Source organism: Adiantum capillus-veneris, chromosome 1, assembly GCF_014529385.1.
Source record: "Adiantum capillus-veneris isolate H3 chromosome 1, ASM1452938v2, whole genome shotgun sequence".
Classification (NCBI taxonomy): domain Eukaryota; kingdom Viridiplantae; phylum Streptophyta; class Polypodiopsida; order Polypodiales; family Pteridaceae; genus Adiantum; species Adiantum capillus-veneris.
Genome location: NC_140931.1, coordinates 121,095,747 through 121,116,690, shown reverse-complemented (window position 1 = coordinate 121,116,690; position 20,944 = coordinate 121,095,747). Strand labels below are relative to the sequence as shown.

The following is a 20,944-nucleotide window of genomic DNA, read 5'->3' as shown; positions in this document are numbered from 1 at the left end:
AGTCACATGGGGATAGGGACGCGTCTCAAGGCTGCGATGGATCTCGGGGACGGAGGACGGGCAAGGGGACACCTGTTAAAAAAGCATATACTTATTTCAAATTCCGAAACTTGTATCATTTTCCTCTTCTCTTGCTCTTTCATTCAAGTGTAAGCATTTCAAGTTCTGTCGTGGTTTGTGACCTCACGTCTGCAAGCCTTATGTTCAGCTTTGAGTACTTAAAGCTTTGTTTTATGACATTTTGACCATACGAGAGTGTTATTAGACCTTTGGGCGACTTGTTTGGATGATTCTGTTGCAATTTTAATGACCTGGTTAATGATGGATCGTGATTTTTGTACCTTGTCAGAATGCTGCCAAACTTTGTAGACTTGTCCCTTTAGATCTAGTACAACTTCCCCTAAAGTTTTGTGGCTATCCAAACCCGTTCAGTCATTGAAATAGCGTGATGACATAGACAACACTAAGATCACAAGAATGCAAAGAAAAAATGAGTTTTGCAGTCATAATACCAAAATATGATATTCAATAAGAACGCGGCACACGTATCGTGCACGTTCACGCAATGAAATTGTGATCAATCATAATACTCCAAGGGCAAAAGGTAATGATGCACAAGTGAAGAGTGGATAACTAGAGTCTAGTGGGCAACATCGGCATACATAGAATCTTGTCCATTGTCAAATTTCAAATTTGCCACCCCTAGTCCCTATCCCGCCTGCTTGTGTCACCGGGGACCCCCGTCTCACGACACGTCCCCTCTGCACCCCATGTGACAGACGTCTCTACCGTCTCGTACCGCCATCCCGTCTCGCATCCCTGCGTCTGTCACAAACTGCTGACGTGTCAAGCCACTGAAGAATGGAGCCAACCTGCAGATCCCGGCCGAGGGAGGCCTAAAGCCTAAGAAGAAGCCACAGAAGAGTCGGAAGAAGTTCCCACCAACTTATGGGACCCCGTCCGATGGGGCCCATGTGACAAAGCCGGACCCACACACACATACAAACAAAGCGTTAAAAGTGATGATGTGGCACATGTACGGACGTCTCGGATTTCACGTTGATATGCTGACGTAGCATGTACGGACGCCCGGTTTTCACGCTGACATGCTGACATGGCAGCTTGTACGGATTTCCGGAAATTGCGTTGCCAGCTTTTTGGACAAGATGCTTTTAGAACAATTGCTTTTGAGTTTACTGATTTTCATGTAACTGCTTTTGAGGCCAAGGGCCTTTAAATATGTGCAGAGGGCTCAGTCTCTGGCACTCTTCCGGGTGAAGGTGCAGAGCGCAAGTACCGGCACTGTACTGAGTTCAAGCAATATAAAGAAATACCGAAAGGGGCGCAAAGGTTTGGGGCCAGTGCTCTCTGGGGTGGAATTCTGCCACTCCCCATGTCGTGCATCTCGCTCTCTGTTCAGTTGTTATTTGATGTGCTAAAAGTCTGTTCAGACTGTTCTTTTCCGTTGGCACGTTGTGCCCGTCTTGTGACAGCGTCTCCCGTTTCATCCCCGCCATAAAGACCCCCATCCCCAGGTCCTGTGTGACTTTGATAAAAACTTCTACAAAGAAGAATACAAAAACAAAGATGCAGCACACAACAAATCGCAAACTTTTCCACCTCATTCAATGGAAAAACTACGTGTCAAAAGTTAATGCAGTCAAATTTGAGATGAGACACACTCTTCTCAAAACCATTCATAAAGCTTTCAAAATTGTATATACAATATTCTGCACCAAAGAGGAAAACTCACAAGAACATTCTTCTTTTCTCCATTCAATACATGGTAAAAACATCTTGTGATAAAACTTACTAGGGTTTCTGAAATCCACATAAAGTTGTTGAAGAGCTTCGGATGTTCCTTTAATGGGCCGACCACCCTGCACAAGAACTCCATCGATATCAAAGGCTATGCCCAAAGGGTACCTATGACCAAAACTCTCTCTCTCTCTCTCTCTCTCTCTCTCTCTCTCTCTCTCTCTCTCTCTCTCTCTCTCTCTCTGGTGTGTGTGTGGGTGTGCTAATAGGAAGAGGAAAATGGTATAACCTTTCTATCACCCAAATGTGGTAGATTGGTTATGCCATTTCCCTCTTGAGTAACAGGTCTTGAGTTCAACTCTCCTCGTTGGATAGATCTTTAAGGTCTCTTGGGACAGTTTCCTACGATGTTAAAATTCTCTTCTTCTTCTTCTTCTTCTCTCTCTCTCTCTCTATCTGTGTGTGTGTGTGTGTGCGTGTGTGTGTGCACGCACGTGCGAGCAAAGGGGGCTCTATTCTATGTACAAAAGCGACCTCTCGAGGTACTCAATGGCCTATCACCCAGAAGAAGTACAAAAAGCGAGATAACAATGTGAAGGCTATGTGAACGTCAAGGTGGCCTGTACGATGAGTGTAAAATGAACCACTAGGGAGGTGCATAATGCCAAGTGATGTGGGCATGGTCCAAATTGAGAAAACTGACAATCTCGCCCATCTGTGAAGACAGGTGCATCTATGCTGCTCCACAGTCTTGGAGGAGCCTGGTGAAATATCCCAATGATTGCGAAGAGTACGCAGCAACCCAGTCCAAATGGCTATCAAAATTGTGGATGTAAGGAAAGAGTGTGGGCCCAAACAGTGAGTACTTATTGCCTCATATATTCTTCCACATTCTCCAAAGAGTGATGCTCCATATCGGAGTGAAAACTATGTCCCGCTAGTAAAAGTCCAACTGGTGACCACCATCTACGATCATTTGTAGAGTGCCCGGTTAGAATCCTAAGGAACTAAGCATAAAGATTAGATCTGTCGACAAGCTCTAAAATTTGTGACCTCAGAAATTGAAAAAGCCATGCAATTGCCCCCCGCATCACAAACCCATCATGTATGCCCACTCTAATCAACAAACAACAAATTGCCATCCACATTGGCTGCCCATATGGACAAACCCAAAAATAGTGCCTCAAGGACTCAAGTTCTAAAGTGCATCTCTGACAAATCTAATCATGACCAGTGACTGCGGCCCATGTGCCAACAGGCAATCCTGTGTGCGCCATCATCACACAAAATAACATATCTTGCGGCTGATTCTCAGGGTCAAGATGCATGACCAAAACTATCACTAGAAAGCAAGGAGGATACATTGACCCTGCCATATCTCTAATTGGCGTGGACGGTGAGGTGGGTGTCGGATACGCAATAGAAGCCTCCTCCTAGGGATACAGTGTACTCGAAAAAGGAAAGAGGGGCTCCATCATTGTGCAACGAAGGCCACTGCCACTCACCAAGACCCCACTCCAACTGAACAAGGGGCTTTCCTGCCATATCCACATGCCAATTAGTACTCAAGTGCTGATCAAGGGGTATCTCACCCGAAACTCAAGTTTGACGTGACACCCACGATGGCCTCCCTCTCTCTCTCTCTCTCTCTCTCTCTCTCTCTCTCTCTCTCTCTCTGGATTCGGATCACTTTGGCCCAACATGCACAACGCCCCGTCAGACTAATGACCATGGAGGAGATTGATGAGATCCGCCAGCGACCGATGCTGGACCTCTTGTGATTTAGCTATCCCAGCTAGCTGCTTACACACCTAGCAGTTTAGGATTCCACAATATTTCTATTCTCTTATCTTGTTATTTTATCATTTTGTTATTTTGTTACTCTGTATCACATCCACCACATTGTAACCTTCTGGTCTCATAGGTCACTTTGGCCTTTTGAAGACGTTAATATAACATTTCATTTCTCTCTCTCTCTCTCTCTCTCTCTCTCTGTGTGTGTGTGTGTGTGTGTGTGTTGCTACTGGCTGCAGGTTTTGCCCGCCATTTGCTACAGGCTCAGCTCCCTGCACTCCTGTTGAGTCCCCTGCATTGTACCCTGCTGCCACACCACCTGGTAGTGCAATTGGCCCTGCTGGGTTACTACAACAAGTAGCATAATGTGAGTACGTGAAGGTGCAGCAGTTTAGGCCAATATACACAGGTTGCTGAAGGAAGGTAGTGTTTCCTTCAGTCCAGTGGAGAGTGTAGTGTTGCTGAAGGAAGGTAGTGTTTCCCCGAGTCCAATGGAGAGAGTACAGGTGGGGGCAGTCCGCCGCTCTAGTTCAGCCTCTTACCTCATGGCATCCCCAACACGGAAGAAAGTCACATTTATGGCCACCAACAAGCGGTTGGCAATCATAGAGAAGGAGATGGAGTACAGGGCAGAGATGGAAGAGTGGAAGAAAGAGAAGGTGATCTTCCTTCAATGGAAAATCAGCGAGGACAAGCTTCGGACTGACGAGAAAATGGAGCTTCGGACCGAAATGGAAGAGCTCAAGAAGCAAATTTCAGCCCTTAAGAAAGAGCTAGCCGAGGCAAGAGCCAATGGTGGACTTGAAGAGGCAAAAATCCAACCCTCAGTGATGGAAGAGCTTAAGGTAATCAAAGAACAAATGCAAGCCATCAAGGAGGAGGAGAAGTAGCAGGAAGCTAAAACGTCTTCATGGGTAGAGGTGATCACCAAAACCCAAAAGAAAGTGGATGAGACGGAGAAGTGGATAGCGGGCGCCAAGAAGGGCAAAGGAAAAGAGGTATCATTCCCCACTCCCACCATCATCAACATGACACTTGAAGAGGAACAACGAAGGCGTACAAGGGCTTTACATGTGAGAGTCACCGGTCTCAAAGACCGGGATCAAGTCGACGAAAAAGTGAAGGAGCTCATGGTACTAATGGGGATAGATAAAGCGACACATGCAAGAGCATGGAGAGTTGGCAAGAAGAGTGGAGACATGGGGGATACATCAAAAGAGAGGGCTCTTTCCCCTCTATTGAGGCGAAGAAGGATTTCTTGAGAAGGAGGCCCTCCCTCAAGAAGATTGGTGTCTTTCTTGGCGACGACCTTACCCTTTCACAGCTTGCCCACATGAAGGGGTGCCCATAGTGTTGATTTGGGGGATTATGGCTTTATGCAGATCAATGATGGGACATGTACGCACCCCGGAGGGGATATGTAACTTAGTTCACTCCACTATTGGGGTGAAACAGTGTTGCCATTTGGTATGTATGTTGATGAGGTGTCTGACTACATTGATAGAGAGGGCGATAGAGGTGCTCAACTCGCAGGGACGTGGATCTCATTGTTGTGATATGTTGATGATATTGTGTTGATCTCTGACTAACCAGAGGGTATGCAGCGACATTTGGATGCATTACACAGTTTTGCAAAGGATAGTGCATTGTCTGTAAACCTCGGTAAAACCAAGGTTATGGTGTTTAACACCACACCACAATGGATCAAGAGATCAACACCTACTTTCACATATGGTCAGGATATTGTGGAGTATACAGATGCATACACTTACCTTGGGGTAGTCTTCACTGGGCCGAGGTTTTCTTTTGTGAGAGCAGCAGACACTAGACTGACTAGAGCTTATGCGGCCTTGGGAGGCCTGGAGAGGATGTGTTCGCAGGTTCAGTTTCAGGAACATCGAACAAAGTTATGGCTCTTTGATACTTTAGTAGCTTCAGCTATGCTGTATGGGGTGCGGGACCCTCTGTAGGCCAGCAAGGCTGGAGACGTATGGAGAGGCCCTTGGTATCTATGATCTCTCGACTGATTAGAGCCAAGGCCTCCGTACCTCACGCTATCATTCGAGCAGAGCTAGCTGCCCCTCCTATGGAGATTGACGTGCTTACCAGATCAGTCTCCTTTGTGCACAGCCTATGGGATACTACTAGAGACAGATATGCTAGAATGGCCCTTGAGTTTTCCAGACAGTTAGCTCTGCAGGGGGACACTTCATGTTGGTATACACAGATGACATCATGGTTGTAGACGCATGGCTTCACCATGGACAGGCTGCCCCCTTTCCAGTATTCTCTTCAGGCATCAGGACTTGGTCCATCTGGACACCACGAGTACATGGATAGATCCGCCTCAGGAGTTGGGCACGAAGATGGCTTTCTATAGAGAGCATCTTCTCCACCTCACAGGAGATGGGTTCGTGATTCGACCCAGCTACATGGACACACATATGTCTCATGGTTTGCGTTGTGCCATTGGTCAGATACGCACATCCTCACATCAGCTCAAGATTGAGATTGGTAGATTCAAAGGGATACCAACAGACAGGAGGATATGCCGCTTATGCCAAATACAGCCAGAGACAGAGTTACATTACATATGTCATTGCACAGTGTACTTGGCGATGGCTGCTCTTATTTCAAGAATTTGATTTTGAAGTGGTACTCAGGCCCGGCAAACATCATGTCCTTGCCGACCACCTCTCTCACATTCACACAGGTGAAGAAGCAAAGGGGGTTGCTGACGACTTCCTAGATAGCAGTCTTTTTAAGGTGGATACCACTTCGGAATGGTACGGCGATGTTTTGCATCTTCTTACTACTGGCGTGTACCCAGAGAACGCTTCTCCACTGCAGAAGAGACGATTGTTGTTGAAGTCTAGGTCATTCACTCTAATTGGGAGCCAGCTACACAAGTCAGGACGGGATGGTGTTCTGAGGGGGTGTGTCTCCCCTCATGAAGTGGAGCATATTTTGGAGGATTCCCACAGTGGTCCCACTGGTGGCCATTACCCTGGTCATATTAATGCTCAGAAGATTCTCCAGTGTGGCTTATGGTGGCCCTATATTTTTTGAGATGCAATTGCCTATGTAAAAGTATGTGATGTGTGTCAGCGTTGTGGCCCTAAACCAAGCAAGTAGTCAAACCGTCCTCTGCAGGTCTCTATGGCATGGCAGCCTTTGGAGAGATGGGGCATTGACATTGTGGGCCCAATTACTCCCTCCGTCCAACCAGGCAATCGGAAGTATCTACAAGTGGCTACAGATTACGCAACAAAGTGGGTAGAGGTACTGGCAACGATGGATTGCACTGGCACTACTGTAGCCAAGTTTCTCTACGAAAATATTTTGTGCAGGTGTGGGTGTCCACTGGAAATCACCAGTGAAAGGGGTAGTCACTTTGTGAATGAAACAATTTCAACCTTGCTTACCAACTACAAGATTTTTCACCGCAAATCTTGTTCCTATTACCCTAGAGCAAACGGGCAGGCTGAGAGCACTAATAAAGTTCTCATAGCACTTCTGTGGAAAGCATGTCATCTCCATCCTGCGACTTGGGCTCAAGCTATCCACGGCACCCTGTGGGCATACCGAACTTCTTTCAAAGCCACAATCAATCACACCCCATTTCAATTAGCTTTCGGTTTGGAAGCGATAGCGCCCTTCGAATTCAACTCAGGATCTCCGCGAGTGGGTAGTCTGCGTGCAAATGTAGATTTGGGATCAGCATTTGTCTCTCATCTCGACCTTCTGGATGAAAGCCGAGGTTTAGCTTCTCTGGCTCTCGAAGCAGAGCAGCTTCGTCGCAAAGAGTGGCATGATCGCCATCTCCGAAAGCCAAAAATAACGCAGGTTTCCTTGTTGCTACTTTATCAAGCTAAGTATCAAGAAAGCTAAGAAGCTGGTCCCAGCGTGGCAAGGGCCATTCATGGTGCAAGAGATTCTGCCCCACAGGGGGCTGTCCAGTTAGTCACTCTGACAGGCGTTCCTTTGCCACTGGTAAACGGATCAAGGATTAAGTGCTATCACTCGCCCTAATTATATAAAAAGCTAATCATGATAGCCATCCCAGCACCATATGATTATCAACTCCCCAACTCTGTATTTCTCTATGGCTTACCATTTTCATCTATTCTCCAATCTTCATCATGACAGTTCTTATCTTGAAAAACTCCCCTTGTTTCACTGGTGCATCATTTATTGTTGTTCTGTCTCTGCTACCCCTCTGTTCTTGTAATTTTCGAGGTTCAAGTCTCATCGGATAGATATTTCGATTACTGGATATTGTTCGACGATTAAACCAGCTCAACTACATCTCCCTTCTTCATCTCTAACTTTTAAATGCACTCTCTCACCATCACATCTCTCTCTTTGCCTTTCTGGGGCTATCTCTTTTGTAATACTCCTCAAATTGATTCAGTCCTTATGTCTTCCTCCTTTCAATTGGTTATCTGTTCCCTATCTTTCACATACGTGCAAGGTCAGTTTCTCGAGGGTGTGAATTTCAACTAATCTTTCCATAGCACCCATCTGGTCAATAGCCCCGTTCTGGTTAATGAGACTCCATAGCCTAAAAGACAGGTGCCTAAATTGTTATTCTCTATCTCTGACAACATTTATATCTCGCTCTCTATCTCGGCCTTGTTCTTTCTTTTTCTCCCGCATTGTTCCCTTGCTTATTGAGTCCCTTATCATCTCTTAACCTCTCCCCACCTTTCCTCCCCCAGCTGTGTCCCTTGCTTAATGAGTACCATATAATCTCTTAACCTCCCCCACCTTCCCTCCCCATGCGGTAAGGGTCGCCCCCAAATTCTTAATTCCCCTCGTCCTTTCCCCTCTCTACACCTCACCCTAGCCACTAATTTCCCTCCCCCTTTTTTCCCTATCAACCCCTCCCCCTCGTCCCCCTCTCCAGAGCTCGCCCTATCCCACCTATCGAACCCTCGCCCCCTAACCAGCCCTCGCCATCACCCCCTATCCAGCCCTCTCCCTCGCCCCCCTCTCCAGCCCTCGCCCTCGCCCTCGCCCTTTCCTATCGAGCCCGAGCCCTCGCCCTCCCTTATCGAGCTCGAGCCCTCGCCCTCCCTTCTCAAGCCCTCGCCAATCCCTATCGAGCCCCCACCCAATCCTAACCTATCGACCCTCGCCTCCTCTCCAGCCTTCGCCCTCGCCCCCTATCAAACCCGCAACTCTGCCATACCTTGTCAGTCGTGGCCCCCCCCGTTATTTTTATCCAAAACTAACCCACCTTACTCTCGCCGACCTCTCACGCAAAGCCTTGATTAAGGTTGGTCGTCATCCCTATGTCTCGCCCTCGGAACAACATCTTTTCTTCCTCCCCCTATTAAAGCTACATCAGCCGGTCTGCACCAAATTGTGAAAGGTGTTAATCAACCGTTTTCTCTCTCAGAAGAATAGAACAGATAGGAAGAGGACGTTAGCAGAGTTGCAATTTTTGGGATTGAATTGCAGTTGTGTGAGAGACACAATGATTATGTACTGATGTATGTATTCACTGGGGATATTGTCCATGTATGATCTTGGGAATCCTACAAATCCACTCTGCTGCAGTGAGTTGCTATAAGTTGTTGGGTTCTATAAAGGACACTACTATAGTGTGTACAGTCGGCAACCAGTTGCTATGGCAGGCGGTAAAAAATTGTTGCCTAGGAAAAAGGCTCAACCACACAGAGAGGAAATTTATGCAACTGAAGAAGAATCAAAACATAGCAGCCATGGGGTCACTTACATGACTTCTAGTGCTCCATCCGACGAAAGTTACAGGGCCTCGGCGTCAGAGGCAGAGTCCAGCTCTGACGTGGACGGTGATAGCGCCTCCGACAACGGCAGCTCAAGTGATCAAGAGAAAGATCCAAAAGGAAAACGAAAAATCATGAGTCATGTAATCAGTCATGAGGTTGCTAGGCCTGAAAAAACAAAACGTAAAACAAAGTTTTCACTAAATTTTCACATGCAGCAGCCCAAATCATCTCTGAGAGATATTCTCTCACAGGACCAATTGGATAACTTGGGTATCAAATCACTAGCTGAAGCTATCCTCCCAGATGACATACCTCGGCATGGTTCATCAGATGTTGAAAATTTTTCCAAAAGTCAGAGGTCACACTGACAGCTGCACGTCTAGGAAATGCAATGGGGACGACCAACTTTCCCTCCCTGCAGCCTAGTACCAGGTCTTACTCAAAGTTCTCCAAACCTGATACCATAAAAGCATGCAAGGTATTGTTCGAACCCGATCATCCTGAGCTACAGCATCACAAAGCTCTCTTAGCAGCTTTCAGATATTACTTTTTGGTGAGAGATGCACAAGGAGCAAAGGGAAAAGTAGAAGTGCCTACCACGTTCCCACTATGTGATGGTCTTTAGTGCTTAATCAAGAACATCCCTTGTGGGTTTCATCAGATCCTCTTTACATCATTGCAGACAAGGGCGAAAAGGTTTAGAGCACAAGTACAGTCATCTCAATCCAGCTTCCAATGTTTTGTCGCGCCACTATTCGCCTGGGTGATCAACATCCGTATCAACCCTTTGGAAGTCGATAAGGATACAGCAGTACCACTGCAAGTAAAAAGGAAGTCTCTCGGCACAGATGATCAGAAGAAGAAACAGAAGAAAAGAGTCAAAGTGGTCAAAGATACGGCAGAGACACTACGACCTCTGCCATTTTCAGAGAGTTAGACTAGGGTGACAGTTCCTCCAAGACGTTCTTCTTCTCACCCTGTTCCCGTCTTTACAGTGCCAGAGGCCGTTGTGAGCTCTGATGTTCTTAGTACGCCCACTCCTGCTATTGAGGTGGTCTCTCTTCCACAGGTATCTCTTCACACTGCTACCATTTATACTACTACCAATATTACAACACCATTCTCGGCAGCACCTGTGGTACCCTCGTCATTCTCCCCGATCTCTAGCTCTCCCACTGAACCTACTACCATTTCCACCCCGACCACTGCAGTGCCTCCGGGTAACCCTGCTACGACACCTACAGGTGCTACTACTGCTTCTTCTAGTGAGGGCGACTCTTCTTCGTTGTTTAAAATCTCTCGAGAAAATCTACAGGAGTCAAGAAATGCCATAGCAATGATTGAACTTGGTGTAGAGAAATTAGCAGCCACCCACCAGAAACACTCGGCCACATATGCGGCCATGGAAGGTTGCTTGCGAGTTGCAGAGAGTGCCATAGCGGATAGAGATGCTACAATTTTTGCCTTGCGTCATGCCTTGCACGTAAAGTCACAGATAATTGATGACCTTAAAGCACAAATGCAGGGATTTTGGGATATGCTAGTCCAAGGGGACATGCAGTTTCAGCAATAGCCTCAGCCTACCATGGGGTACGGGTGGTTTCGTCCAGTTCGTCTAGCTAGATCAGTACAGCCGTCTATGGGATATACTGAGTACAGTCATCGACAGTTTGGGACGGGTGCAGCTTCACAGCAGCAGTGTGACTACTACCCTCAAGGATTTCAGCAGCCTAGCACCTTTGGCTCCTTTCCGCACATGTCATCCTCCTAGACGGCTCCTTGTGATGGCTTCGCAGGCGCACATCGACATGGGTGTGCGAGTCGGTGGCCTCAGTACACTTCAAGCCCGGTACTCCCATCCGCCGAGCAACAGGTGGCGGCTCCTTTCGCTGAGAGTCGGTTTGTGGATAGCCCTCATACACTACAGAGTTTTCCCATCGATCTGATGGCTCCACCTCGAGAGGCTGATACTTCGGGTGCAGCAGTGGCCACCACTCTATCTCTTGGATGAGAGATTGAGGAGCTCACAATTGTAAATATGCAGTAGCTAGTGGTTTTCTTTCACAATTTTTCAGTCTTTCTCTCACCGAGACGGTGAGCGGTCTTGTGGCGGGCAACCTGTATAGCAGGCTACAGTGTCACTTTCACAGGATAGTTAGTACATTGGGACTTTACAATTGATCTTGGGTCTAGCCGAACCACACTAGACGGTCACGCTGGGCAGTGACACGTGGCAAGGATACGGTGGTCTAGTGGACATCATGGCCAGGCCACCACCACCACTTAGTGGGGACAGACTTAGATGTTGTCATTTATGAGCCGTTGGTGGCTCTTTATGGTTGTATATATGACGAGTAGCGGTTTTGGTCATGTTATCTTTACGTAGTCGTTTTGAGTGAGTCTATACACAGAGCACGTCTTCACCATCCCTGCACATCTGAGCCTCGACACCCCATTGTACCTGAGAGTCCTGGGCTGGAGCTGAGTGTACTGCCACGCCAGAGTCTGTATCAATTCTTTGAGTTAGTCGAGTCATTTGTCAGGTCTACTGTGCTGTTGTGTCTCTGTGAGCTCAGTTGTTGTCTAGTATTTCCTGTTTTCAATCTGTTTGAGTGAGATTGTCACGCACATTGCACTAAGGAGCACCCACTGTAGAGAGCACGACACACTATCTGCGCTACATAACCACCATCTTTAGGAGGTCTAGGGCCCATTTATTTAATCTCTTGAGTGAAGAAATGAGTGACTTACAGGAACTCTTGGCTATGTGTGTTTTGATAAAGGTCCTCTGATTAACTCCCTTGATTTTATCATCGCTCAAAAACTTTCGCTCAGAGTTTGGGATTCCTCTTCTTAACCAACCTTGGGAGAGTATGGCAATGGACTTTATCTTTGATCTTCCAAAGACTCAAAGTAGGCATGGTGACATTTGAACAGTCATCGACCAATTGAGCAAACAGACCCACTCTATTCCAATAAAGAAGATAGTGAAATCCAATCATTTGGCCAAGCTATGTCTCACAAAATTTCAGATTGCATGGTATGCCAAAAATCACAATGTCAGATAGAGATCCTCGATTTACGAGTTTGTTTTGGAAAGCAGTATGGGAGAATATAGTACACAAGTTAAATTCTCCTCCTCATTTCATCACAAAAGGATGGACAATTGGAGATAGCCAACTCATTAGTTTTAGACTTGTTAAAGTCATATATCTCTGATAAGAAGACTTAGCAGGAAAACTTTTTTGTCTCTGGTGGAGTTTGCTTACAAGTACAAAGTTCATACATCTATCGAAAAGGCACCAGTTGCGATTGTCGAGGGTGCCAGGAAGGTTCCAACAATTATGAGCACCAAAAACAAGATTTTGAAGCTAATCCGTATACACAAGATCTAGACACTTCTTTTGCCAAGGTAAGGGAGGCTTTGGAGAACTTAGAAGTCTCAATCACAGCATAAGAAAGTAGCAGACAAGCATCGACGTGACTTGTAGTTGAAAAAAATTGATCTAGTGCTACTCAAGTTTGAGAAAGCACGTTCACAGAAGCTGAAGGTTACGGAGATACTTTTTTCAAAGTTAAGTATGAGATACTATGGACCCTCCCACGTACAGGAAAAGATAAATAATGTATCATTTAACTAAAGTTACCAGATACTTAGAAGACTCACGATACTTAGTAGATACTACTAGATACTTAGTCTATTGAGACCTTTCAAAGGTGAAGTGCCAATGGGCATGGAGCTAGACGAGCAACCAGAAGTGGAAGAGACGGAAGCGATACTCATTCTAGAACAAGTCCTAGGTCACAAGGGAAGGAAAGTGAAAGGTAAGCTAACACGACGGTATTTGGTCAAGTTCAAGAATCTCTCTCTCTCTCTCTCTCTCTCTCTCTCTCTCTCTCTCTCTCTCTCTCTCTCTCTCTCTCTCTCTCTCTCTCTCTCTCTTGCTTTTGACACTTTTTCATACTTCAAACACTTTCAAAGGTGATTCAAGGTCAATGTGTGCATCCAATCATAAGGCTGATTAAACTTACAACAAAAACTAAACCAGAAGAGAGTGCAGGGCACAATGTTATAAACTATCAAAAGTCAATCTAACATTCTTCTATACATTGAGAGGATATTGCCCCTCTTGAACTAGAGATAGTATACTCTCGCCAAGCTCTCTGCGGGCAGGGAAAACAGTCAGAGTCCAAGATGATTTAATGATGGAGAGGGTTCAAGTGATGATTAAATCTAAGCTCAGCTTTATGAGAGATGACATCAGGAAAGAGATGTACGCAAACGCAGAGAGTTATAAGAATTCTATGTATGCAGATATGAGGAAAGAATTGGATAAAGCGATGCTTGGAAAGCATGATGAGATGTATCTATCGGTGAAAGGAGAGATGCAGGCTCTAATGTGGGCAGAAGTGAATGTAATGGAATGTATTATGCAAAAAAAGTTGGATGAGGCAATTGCAAGCTTCGAATCTTGGAAAACCAATGTGGAAATGTGCATGAAGGAAAAAGATGCAGTGATTGAAGAGCTTAAAGGGGAACTTGCGGCTTGCAAAATTATGCCCAAAACGGAGGGGGAAAATCAGCCCTCGATAAAAAAGAAGCTCGAAGATATTAAGGAGCAGGTGAAAACTCTGCGCGAAGGGGAAGAACAAAACTCGAAAGAGGCTTCCTCATGGACGGAGCGCCTTTTTAAAACACAGGAGAAAGTTAACGAAGCAGAAAAATGGATTGAAGGTGCAAAGAAAGGGAAGGACCAGATGCCAAAAGCCGCACAGATTTCTACCATCATCAATATGACCATTGAGGAGGAACGGAAAAGGAGGACTAGAGCCCTCCATGTGAGTATTACTGGTATCAAAGACACCGAAAATGTAGAAGACGAAGTGAAGGAACTCTTGCAACGCATGGGCATCCCGGAACCTATGCACACAGGTGCTTGGAGAGTAGGAAAGAACGGAGTGGATGGGAAGGGAAACGTCAAAGAGAGAGCACTTATTTTGCGTTTCCCGACTTTGGACACAAGGAAGGAATTCCTGAAGAAGAGACCATCACATAAGAAAACTGGAATATTTATTGGGGATGACCTTACTTTAGCACAAATAGCACATATGCAAGAGTTGATGCCAGAGATCAAGGCAGCAAGGGAGAAGGGAAAAATTGCGTTTTATAGAGGAGGGAAAGTAGTGGTTTTGGAAAGACGCACAACATGACGGTGCGAGACATATGGGACCACACTCCGGATGGCGGTATGGAATTGCAATGGATCATATAGGCTGGATGTGGGTGCTTTTGAGGATAGCTTCAGAGATAGAGACATTGTCTTTTACTCAGAGACACATCAGAAATCTGGACAGTTGATGCCAAGTGTGACTGGTTATTTATGGGAGACTGCTTGTCGGCCAGACGCTAGATCCCAGCATGGGAGTCGAGGTTCAGGAGGGGTAGCAGTCTTATTCAAGGAGGAGTTGCAGCCGCTACTACAGATTGTCCGGAGAGATGACTAGGCGAGATACATGTGGGTGAGACTGAGAGCTGAGACAGGCAGATTCTTATACATTGCTATATGTTACTTTCCCCCTAGCACATCAGTCTATACCTCACCTAGAGGGCAATCCCCTTTCTCTATACTTGATGATGACATATGGGAGTTCTCTAGAGATGGAGATATCATTCTCTTGGGAGACTTTAATGCCAGGACGGCCAACTCCCAAACGGTATTTTATGATACCTCGGAGGAGATGCTTAGAGAGATGGATATATCGGAGATGGGGCTTGACAGACACTCACAGGATAGAGAGCACACAGAGTATGGGAGATATCTCATGGAGATGACTACTACGCATGGTCTGGCGATACTTAATGGTCTAGAGATTTTTCCTTCGTCTAGGGGATTCACATGCTTTCCACAGAGACATGGGGCCAGTACAGTGGACTATGTCATGACTTCACCGAGCTTCATCTCTAATATTCAGGATCTCAGTGTGGGTCCTAGGCCTGTTGGAGTAGCAGTAGACCATGCTCTCATGACTTTTTCAGTCTCTTTCCAGTATAGTGCCTCTCAGACACCACGGAGGATTGCACACACACGGTATACTTTTACACCAGAAACGACTCAGTTTATGTGGAAGAGATTTACAGACGGATGTGGGCAGCCGAGCCTGTATATACCGTGGAGGAGATCACCACTTTATTGACGGAGATCTTGCATGGGGCAGCAGGAGAGGCATACCCACACACTCAACCAGATCAGAGAAGACGTTCTGGGAACATGCCTCAGAATAGTTGGTATGATGAGGAGTGCAGAGAGATGAGAGTTCAGATTCAGAGCGAGCTTATACTTGGAGTCATTACATATAGACAGTCTCAGATTGCACTTCGGCGTTTAGTGCGACGGAAGAAGCGGGCCTTCTTAGCCCAGATGGAACATGATTTGTATCATCTCTTTTTGAGTCGAGATTCAAGTGAGGCATGGCGTCTCTTCCATGAGCACTCACCTCCTCCAGTGATTACTTCTCCCGAGATTTGGGGTCAGTATGCAGCATCATTATATACAGTACCTGGGCAACCACCATTACCAGACCTTCTAGAGCCATGTCCAGCCACTAGTACCTTCTTTACCACTGAGATGGTGAAGCACGCCATTGAAAGGATGAGGACTAGGCGAGCATATGATCATGATGGTTTGGTGGCAGAGCACTTCATACATGCTAGAGATTTACTGTCACAGGTTCTTGCGCGGTTGTTTAACCGTGTCATGTGTGAGGGACTACCCGAGTCTTGGAGGTTATCTACAATTGTACCTCTCTTCAAGGCAGGGAACCCCACGGTGCCAGGGAACTACCGTACTATTATGATAGGGCACACATTGGCACGGTTGTATGCATCCATTCTTGAACAGCAACTGAGTAAATGGGCAGAAAGTGAGGGCATACGAGCAGCAGGACAGGCTGGATTCAGGAGGGGTTTCTCCACTTTGGACCATATTCTTACACTCAGAGCCATTATTGAGGAGGGCCGGGCACATGGGAGACGGATGTATTGTTGCTTTGTGGACTTCCGCAGAGTATTTGACACAGTGCCGAGGGCAAGATTGATGCACAGGTTACTGCAATCGGGAGTACCCACAGAGATCATATGGGGGATCATGGCTTTATACGGCTCAGTGACTGGCCAGGTACGCACCCTTGAGGGGATTTCTGACATTGTTCATTCCACTATTGGAGTGAAACAGGGGTGTCCTCTGTCCCCTACACTTTTTGGTATGTATGTAGATGAGGTCTCTGACTACATTGACAGAGAGGGTGACAAAGGCGCTCAGCTAGCAAGAACATGGATCCCTTTATACATTGACAGAGAGGGTGACAAAGGCGCTCAGCTAGCAAGGACATGGATCCCTTTATTATTATATGCTGATGATATTGTGTTAATATCAAAGTCGCCAGAAGGCATGCAGAGACAGTTGGATGCATTGCACAACTTTGCAGAGGATAGTGGACTGTCTAGGAACATTAGTAAAACCAAGGTTATGGTATTTAACACCACACCACAGTGGGTCAAGAGATCGGCACCTACACTCGTATATGGTCAAGACACTGTGGAGTACACAGATGAATATACATATCTGGGGGTGGTATTCACGGGACCGAGGTTTACTCTGAGGAGAGCAGCAAAGACTAGACTGTCCAGAGCCTATGCGGCTTTGGGAGGGCTAGAGAGGATGTGTTCGCAGGTTCAGTTTCAAGAACCACGAACAAAGCTATGGCTCTTTGATACTTTGGTTGCTTCAGCTATGCTTTATGGGGTCCAGGTTTGGGGACCATCTGTGAATCATGACAGTTGGAGGAACATGGAAAGACCCTTGGTATTTATGATATCCCGGATGATTAGAGCCAAGGCCTCCGTACCACATGCGATTATTCGAGCGGAGGTAGCCGCCCCTGCGATAGAGATTGAGGCTCTTACCAGATCAGTGTCCTTTATGCACAGTCTATGGGATACACATAGAGGCAGATATACTAGATTGGCTCTTGAGTCCTCTAGACAGTTAGCGATGCAGGGAGACACATCATGTTGGTATGCGCAGATGACCTCATGGTTTCAGAGGCATGGTCTCAGCATGGATAGATTGCCTCCTTTTCAGTATTCCCTGGATGCACCCTCCCTGCCAGTCACACGGACGGAGATCACTAGACTCATTCGTTAGGATCTTATACAGTTGGACACCAGGAGGACATGGGTAGAGCCGATGCAGGAGTTGGGCACGAAGATGGCTTTCTACAAAGAGCATCTTCTCCAACTTTCGGGAGATGGGTTTGTGACTCGTTCGAGCTACATGGACACTCATTTGTCTCATGGTCTACGATGTGCTATTGGTCAGATTCGCACATCCTCACACCAGCTGGAGATTGAGACGGGTAGATTCAGAGGGATACCACCAAAGTCTAGGATATGCCAACTATGCGGTAGAGAGCCAGAGACAGAGCTACACTACATATGCCACTGCACTGTGTATAATGAGATACGAGGGCGCTTCCATTGCTTATTCAGGGAAGGTTTTGGACCCCTAGCTAGAGTCATGAGGTACCAGGATCATAGATGCCTTGGCTTATATCTACTTGAGTTACACCGACATAGAGATAGTCTGTTGAGAAGACATGGAGTACGACAGATCACAGACTTCTTTGGATCGAGGGAGCCAGGAGACCAACCACCAGCACAGGGTTGTACCCGCATTCATACCAGAGGCCCCCTCATTGACAGGGCGACTAAGCTCGGGAGATCGAGACGACCACGACCAAAACACAAGAGCACACTCCATCGGCGGAGACTCCAGCAGAGGATCAGAGGCATTCTAGAACGACACCCAGATTGTCATTGAGGGCCTATTCTACATTTTCACATTTCACACTCCATTTTCAGTTTTCATTTTTACTTTCAGTACTTTTTGTACTTGTACTTCAGACATTGTATTAGACTCACCACTTTGTATCTGATGGTCTCATAGGTATTCTACATTTTCACATTTCACACTCCATTTTCAGTTTTCATTTTTACTTTCAGTACTTTTTGTACTTGTACTTCAGACATTGTATTAGACTCACCACTTTGTATCTGATGGTCTCATAGGTCATTTTGGCCTTTTGAAGACATTAATATATCATTTCATTTCATTTCATTTCTTCAAGCCTGTCTGACAATAGGCCCATACTTGTCGATATACACGTCCACTCCTATTTGTTGTGGATGACTTACATTAGGGCTACCTAGAACCACAGGTCGAACAACATCCCATCTCCCAGAAGTAATAGTCCCATCTGCCTAAACTTTTGTGGTAGGCTTAGCAGTAAAGAAAACGAGCTTCATGATGATCTTGACTATAAAGGACACAATACATGGGAGGACAGCTGAAAGAATGGTTGACCTCACCCGCTTGTACTTAATTGCCTTTGCAAAGGGATCTTTGAAAATCTGCAACACAAGCACCAAGTGCATGCAATCCTCACAATCCTGCTCAAAATGTCGCCTCAATAATTTTCTTCATCCAAGCCCGGACAATTGACAAGTAGTGCCTCAACAGACTCATACTGCAAACCATAGTATTATCATGAGTCCAGCATTATTAATTCAATGCTGAAAAGGCTGCGAGCATGTATCAGAAACATACCTGACACCCACAGTATAAACAGTACAAGTACTCGGAGCAGAGCCTCTGCAATAAGTCTTGAAGATCCTGCATGATGAAAAATTCGACAGTGAGATTACTAAGAATCAGAAAAGTGAAGCGCAAAACCAGGGCTCTCCATTATGAATAGGCAATTTGACCTCTACTAGAAAGAAATACAGCCTGCTACTCTAGTGCTTCAAGAGCTACAGTGAGACAGTAAAAACTGAAAACCATTGCAAGAAGAGTCCAATCCTATAGAAAGATCCCCATTGCGGCTCGCTGCTGCTCGCGCCCCCCCCCCTGCCCCCCCCCCCCCCCCCCCCCCCCCCCCCCCCCCCCCCTCTCGCCATCACTCACACCTCCCCCCTCCTCCCTCACGCTGCACATTGCCCTGCCCGCCGCTGTCCAGCCCACCAGCGTCCTGTCCGCTGCCCTGCCTGCATGGGGTACAGCCCCCCTGCGTGCGGTACAGCCAGCCCTCGCGCCCCCCCTTTTCGCCACCGCTGCACCTGCCCGCCCCTTGGCCTCAGCCCTCCTACTCCCCATCCGCCCCCTGTCCCCCTTTTTTTCGCCTTCCACCTGCCTGTAGGCTGTTTTTTAAGCTTGCTGGCATTCGCCTTGACATCAACGACCTTATCTCTTCAGCAGCAGACACAAAATGGCAGCCTCTACTCCACCTCAGACGGACTCCACAGAAGCCCCCTCGCCCGACACTACGGAGCCGACCCTTCGACTTGCTCTTTCGCCAGAAGAGCAAGCGAGCTTGATGGCCGAAGTGGAGCGCTTGCAAGCCACTTCGGTTATCTGTAAGATCATTGGCACTCGGCCCAGTCGGGGCGAGATTCGGGATTTGTTACAAGCCCGTCTTCTCTCCGATGTGGGCAAAATCACCGATGTCCAGATCCTTGGGAGAGGGTACTACCAGGTCGAGTTCGAGTCTGCAGATATGACGACCAAGGTGATTTGGATGAGCCCACTTGGCATCAGAGCAGCTCGAGCTTACTTCCGACGTTGGCAACACGGTTTTGACTCTACTACAGATGTGCTCGAGGAGGAGGCAAACTTGCCGATTTCGGTTTGTTTCCCAGGTGTGAGGCGAGAGTACCATCCCCTCCTACCTAGGATTGGTTCCATGTTCGGGACAGTTTTGGAATCTCCATGCACGGCAGCTTCAGTGGTGGCCAAGGCCACAGGTCTACCTATGGTGCGGGTTCTCGTTCGTGACACACTCCCTCCCCAAGGTGGTACTGCTACCTACGGTGAGTGGGGGATGGATCAGACGAGTGTGACATGAAACGTTTCATGGTTTCCGTCGAGGTTTTGAAACGTTTCGTTTCATAGCGTCAAAAACATGAAACACGTTTCATAAACGACATTAAATTATATATTAATAAAATATGATAAATATGTATACAATGTAGCACACATGACTCTAAACTTTAATGTCCACGAGAGAGAGAGAGAGAGAGAGAGAGAGAGAGAGAGAGAGAGAGAGAGAGAGAGACGTGCTCACTGCTTAGAAGCGACTTCAAGCGAGCACGATCAAAGAGATGTTCAGTATTGATAAAAGTTAAAACACAGCCACTAGTTTCATGAATCATCACTGATGCATCATTGATTCATTTAGCAAAGTACTTCTATTGAACAAAGTTCAAACTTAATTCAATGTCACAAACCATAAGTTTTAGGGACCACAATCATCTGTTAACTGCAGCGTTTGGTTTCTGAAAAAAATGCCCCAATTTTAAACGTTTCATAAAAAATGCTTGTCCGTTTCATGCGTTTCGGCAAAACGTTTCATAGGTTTCGAAGTTTCGAGGACTGGATCAGATAGAGTGTGGAGTATTCGGGTCTCTTGAACCAGTGTTTCATTTGCAGATAGATGGGCCATACGGCAAAGGCCTGGCCTCGCAGGAGACCTCAACCCACAGCGCATGCGCAGCCTCCTAAGGCTGAGAATGCCAAGCAGCC

At 46.7% G+C, this 20,944-nt stretch overlaps 1 protein-coding gene across 12 annotated transcripts in view; it reads right to left on the bottom strand.

Annotated features, from left to right (window-relative positions):
* Positions 1 to 20,944, bottom strand: part of LOC147465455 (uncharacterized) — a 143,904-nt gene that overhangs the window by 31,605 nt on the left and 91,355 nt on the right. For 5 of the 12 annotated variants that reach the window (XR_015189199.1, XR_015189204.1, XR_015189195.1 and 2 more), the window contains exons 3-5: positions 18,974 to 19,039; positions 18,736 to 18,893; positions 1,814 to 1,926 (exon numbers count right to left, since the gene is read on the bottom strand). Coding sequence is in view for 1 of the 12 variants with exons in the window: in XM_086520235.1 (XP_086376361.1) it covers positions 18,834 to 18,893; positions 18,974 to 19,039 (126 nt within the window). In the remaining 11 variants the exon portion in view is untranslated. Of the gene's footprint in view, positions 1 to 991; positions 1,927 to 18,338; positions 18,894 to 18,973; positions 19,040 to 20,944 lie in introns of those variants that run through there. The other 7 variants (XR_015189210.1, XR_015189207.1, XR_015189209.1 and 4 more) reach the window with 4 other exon arrangements.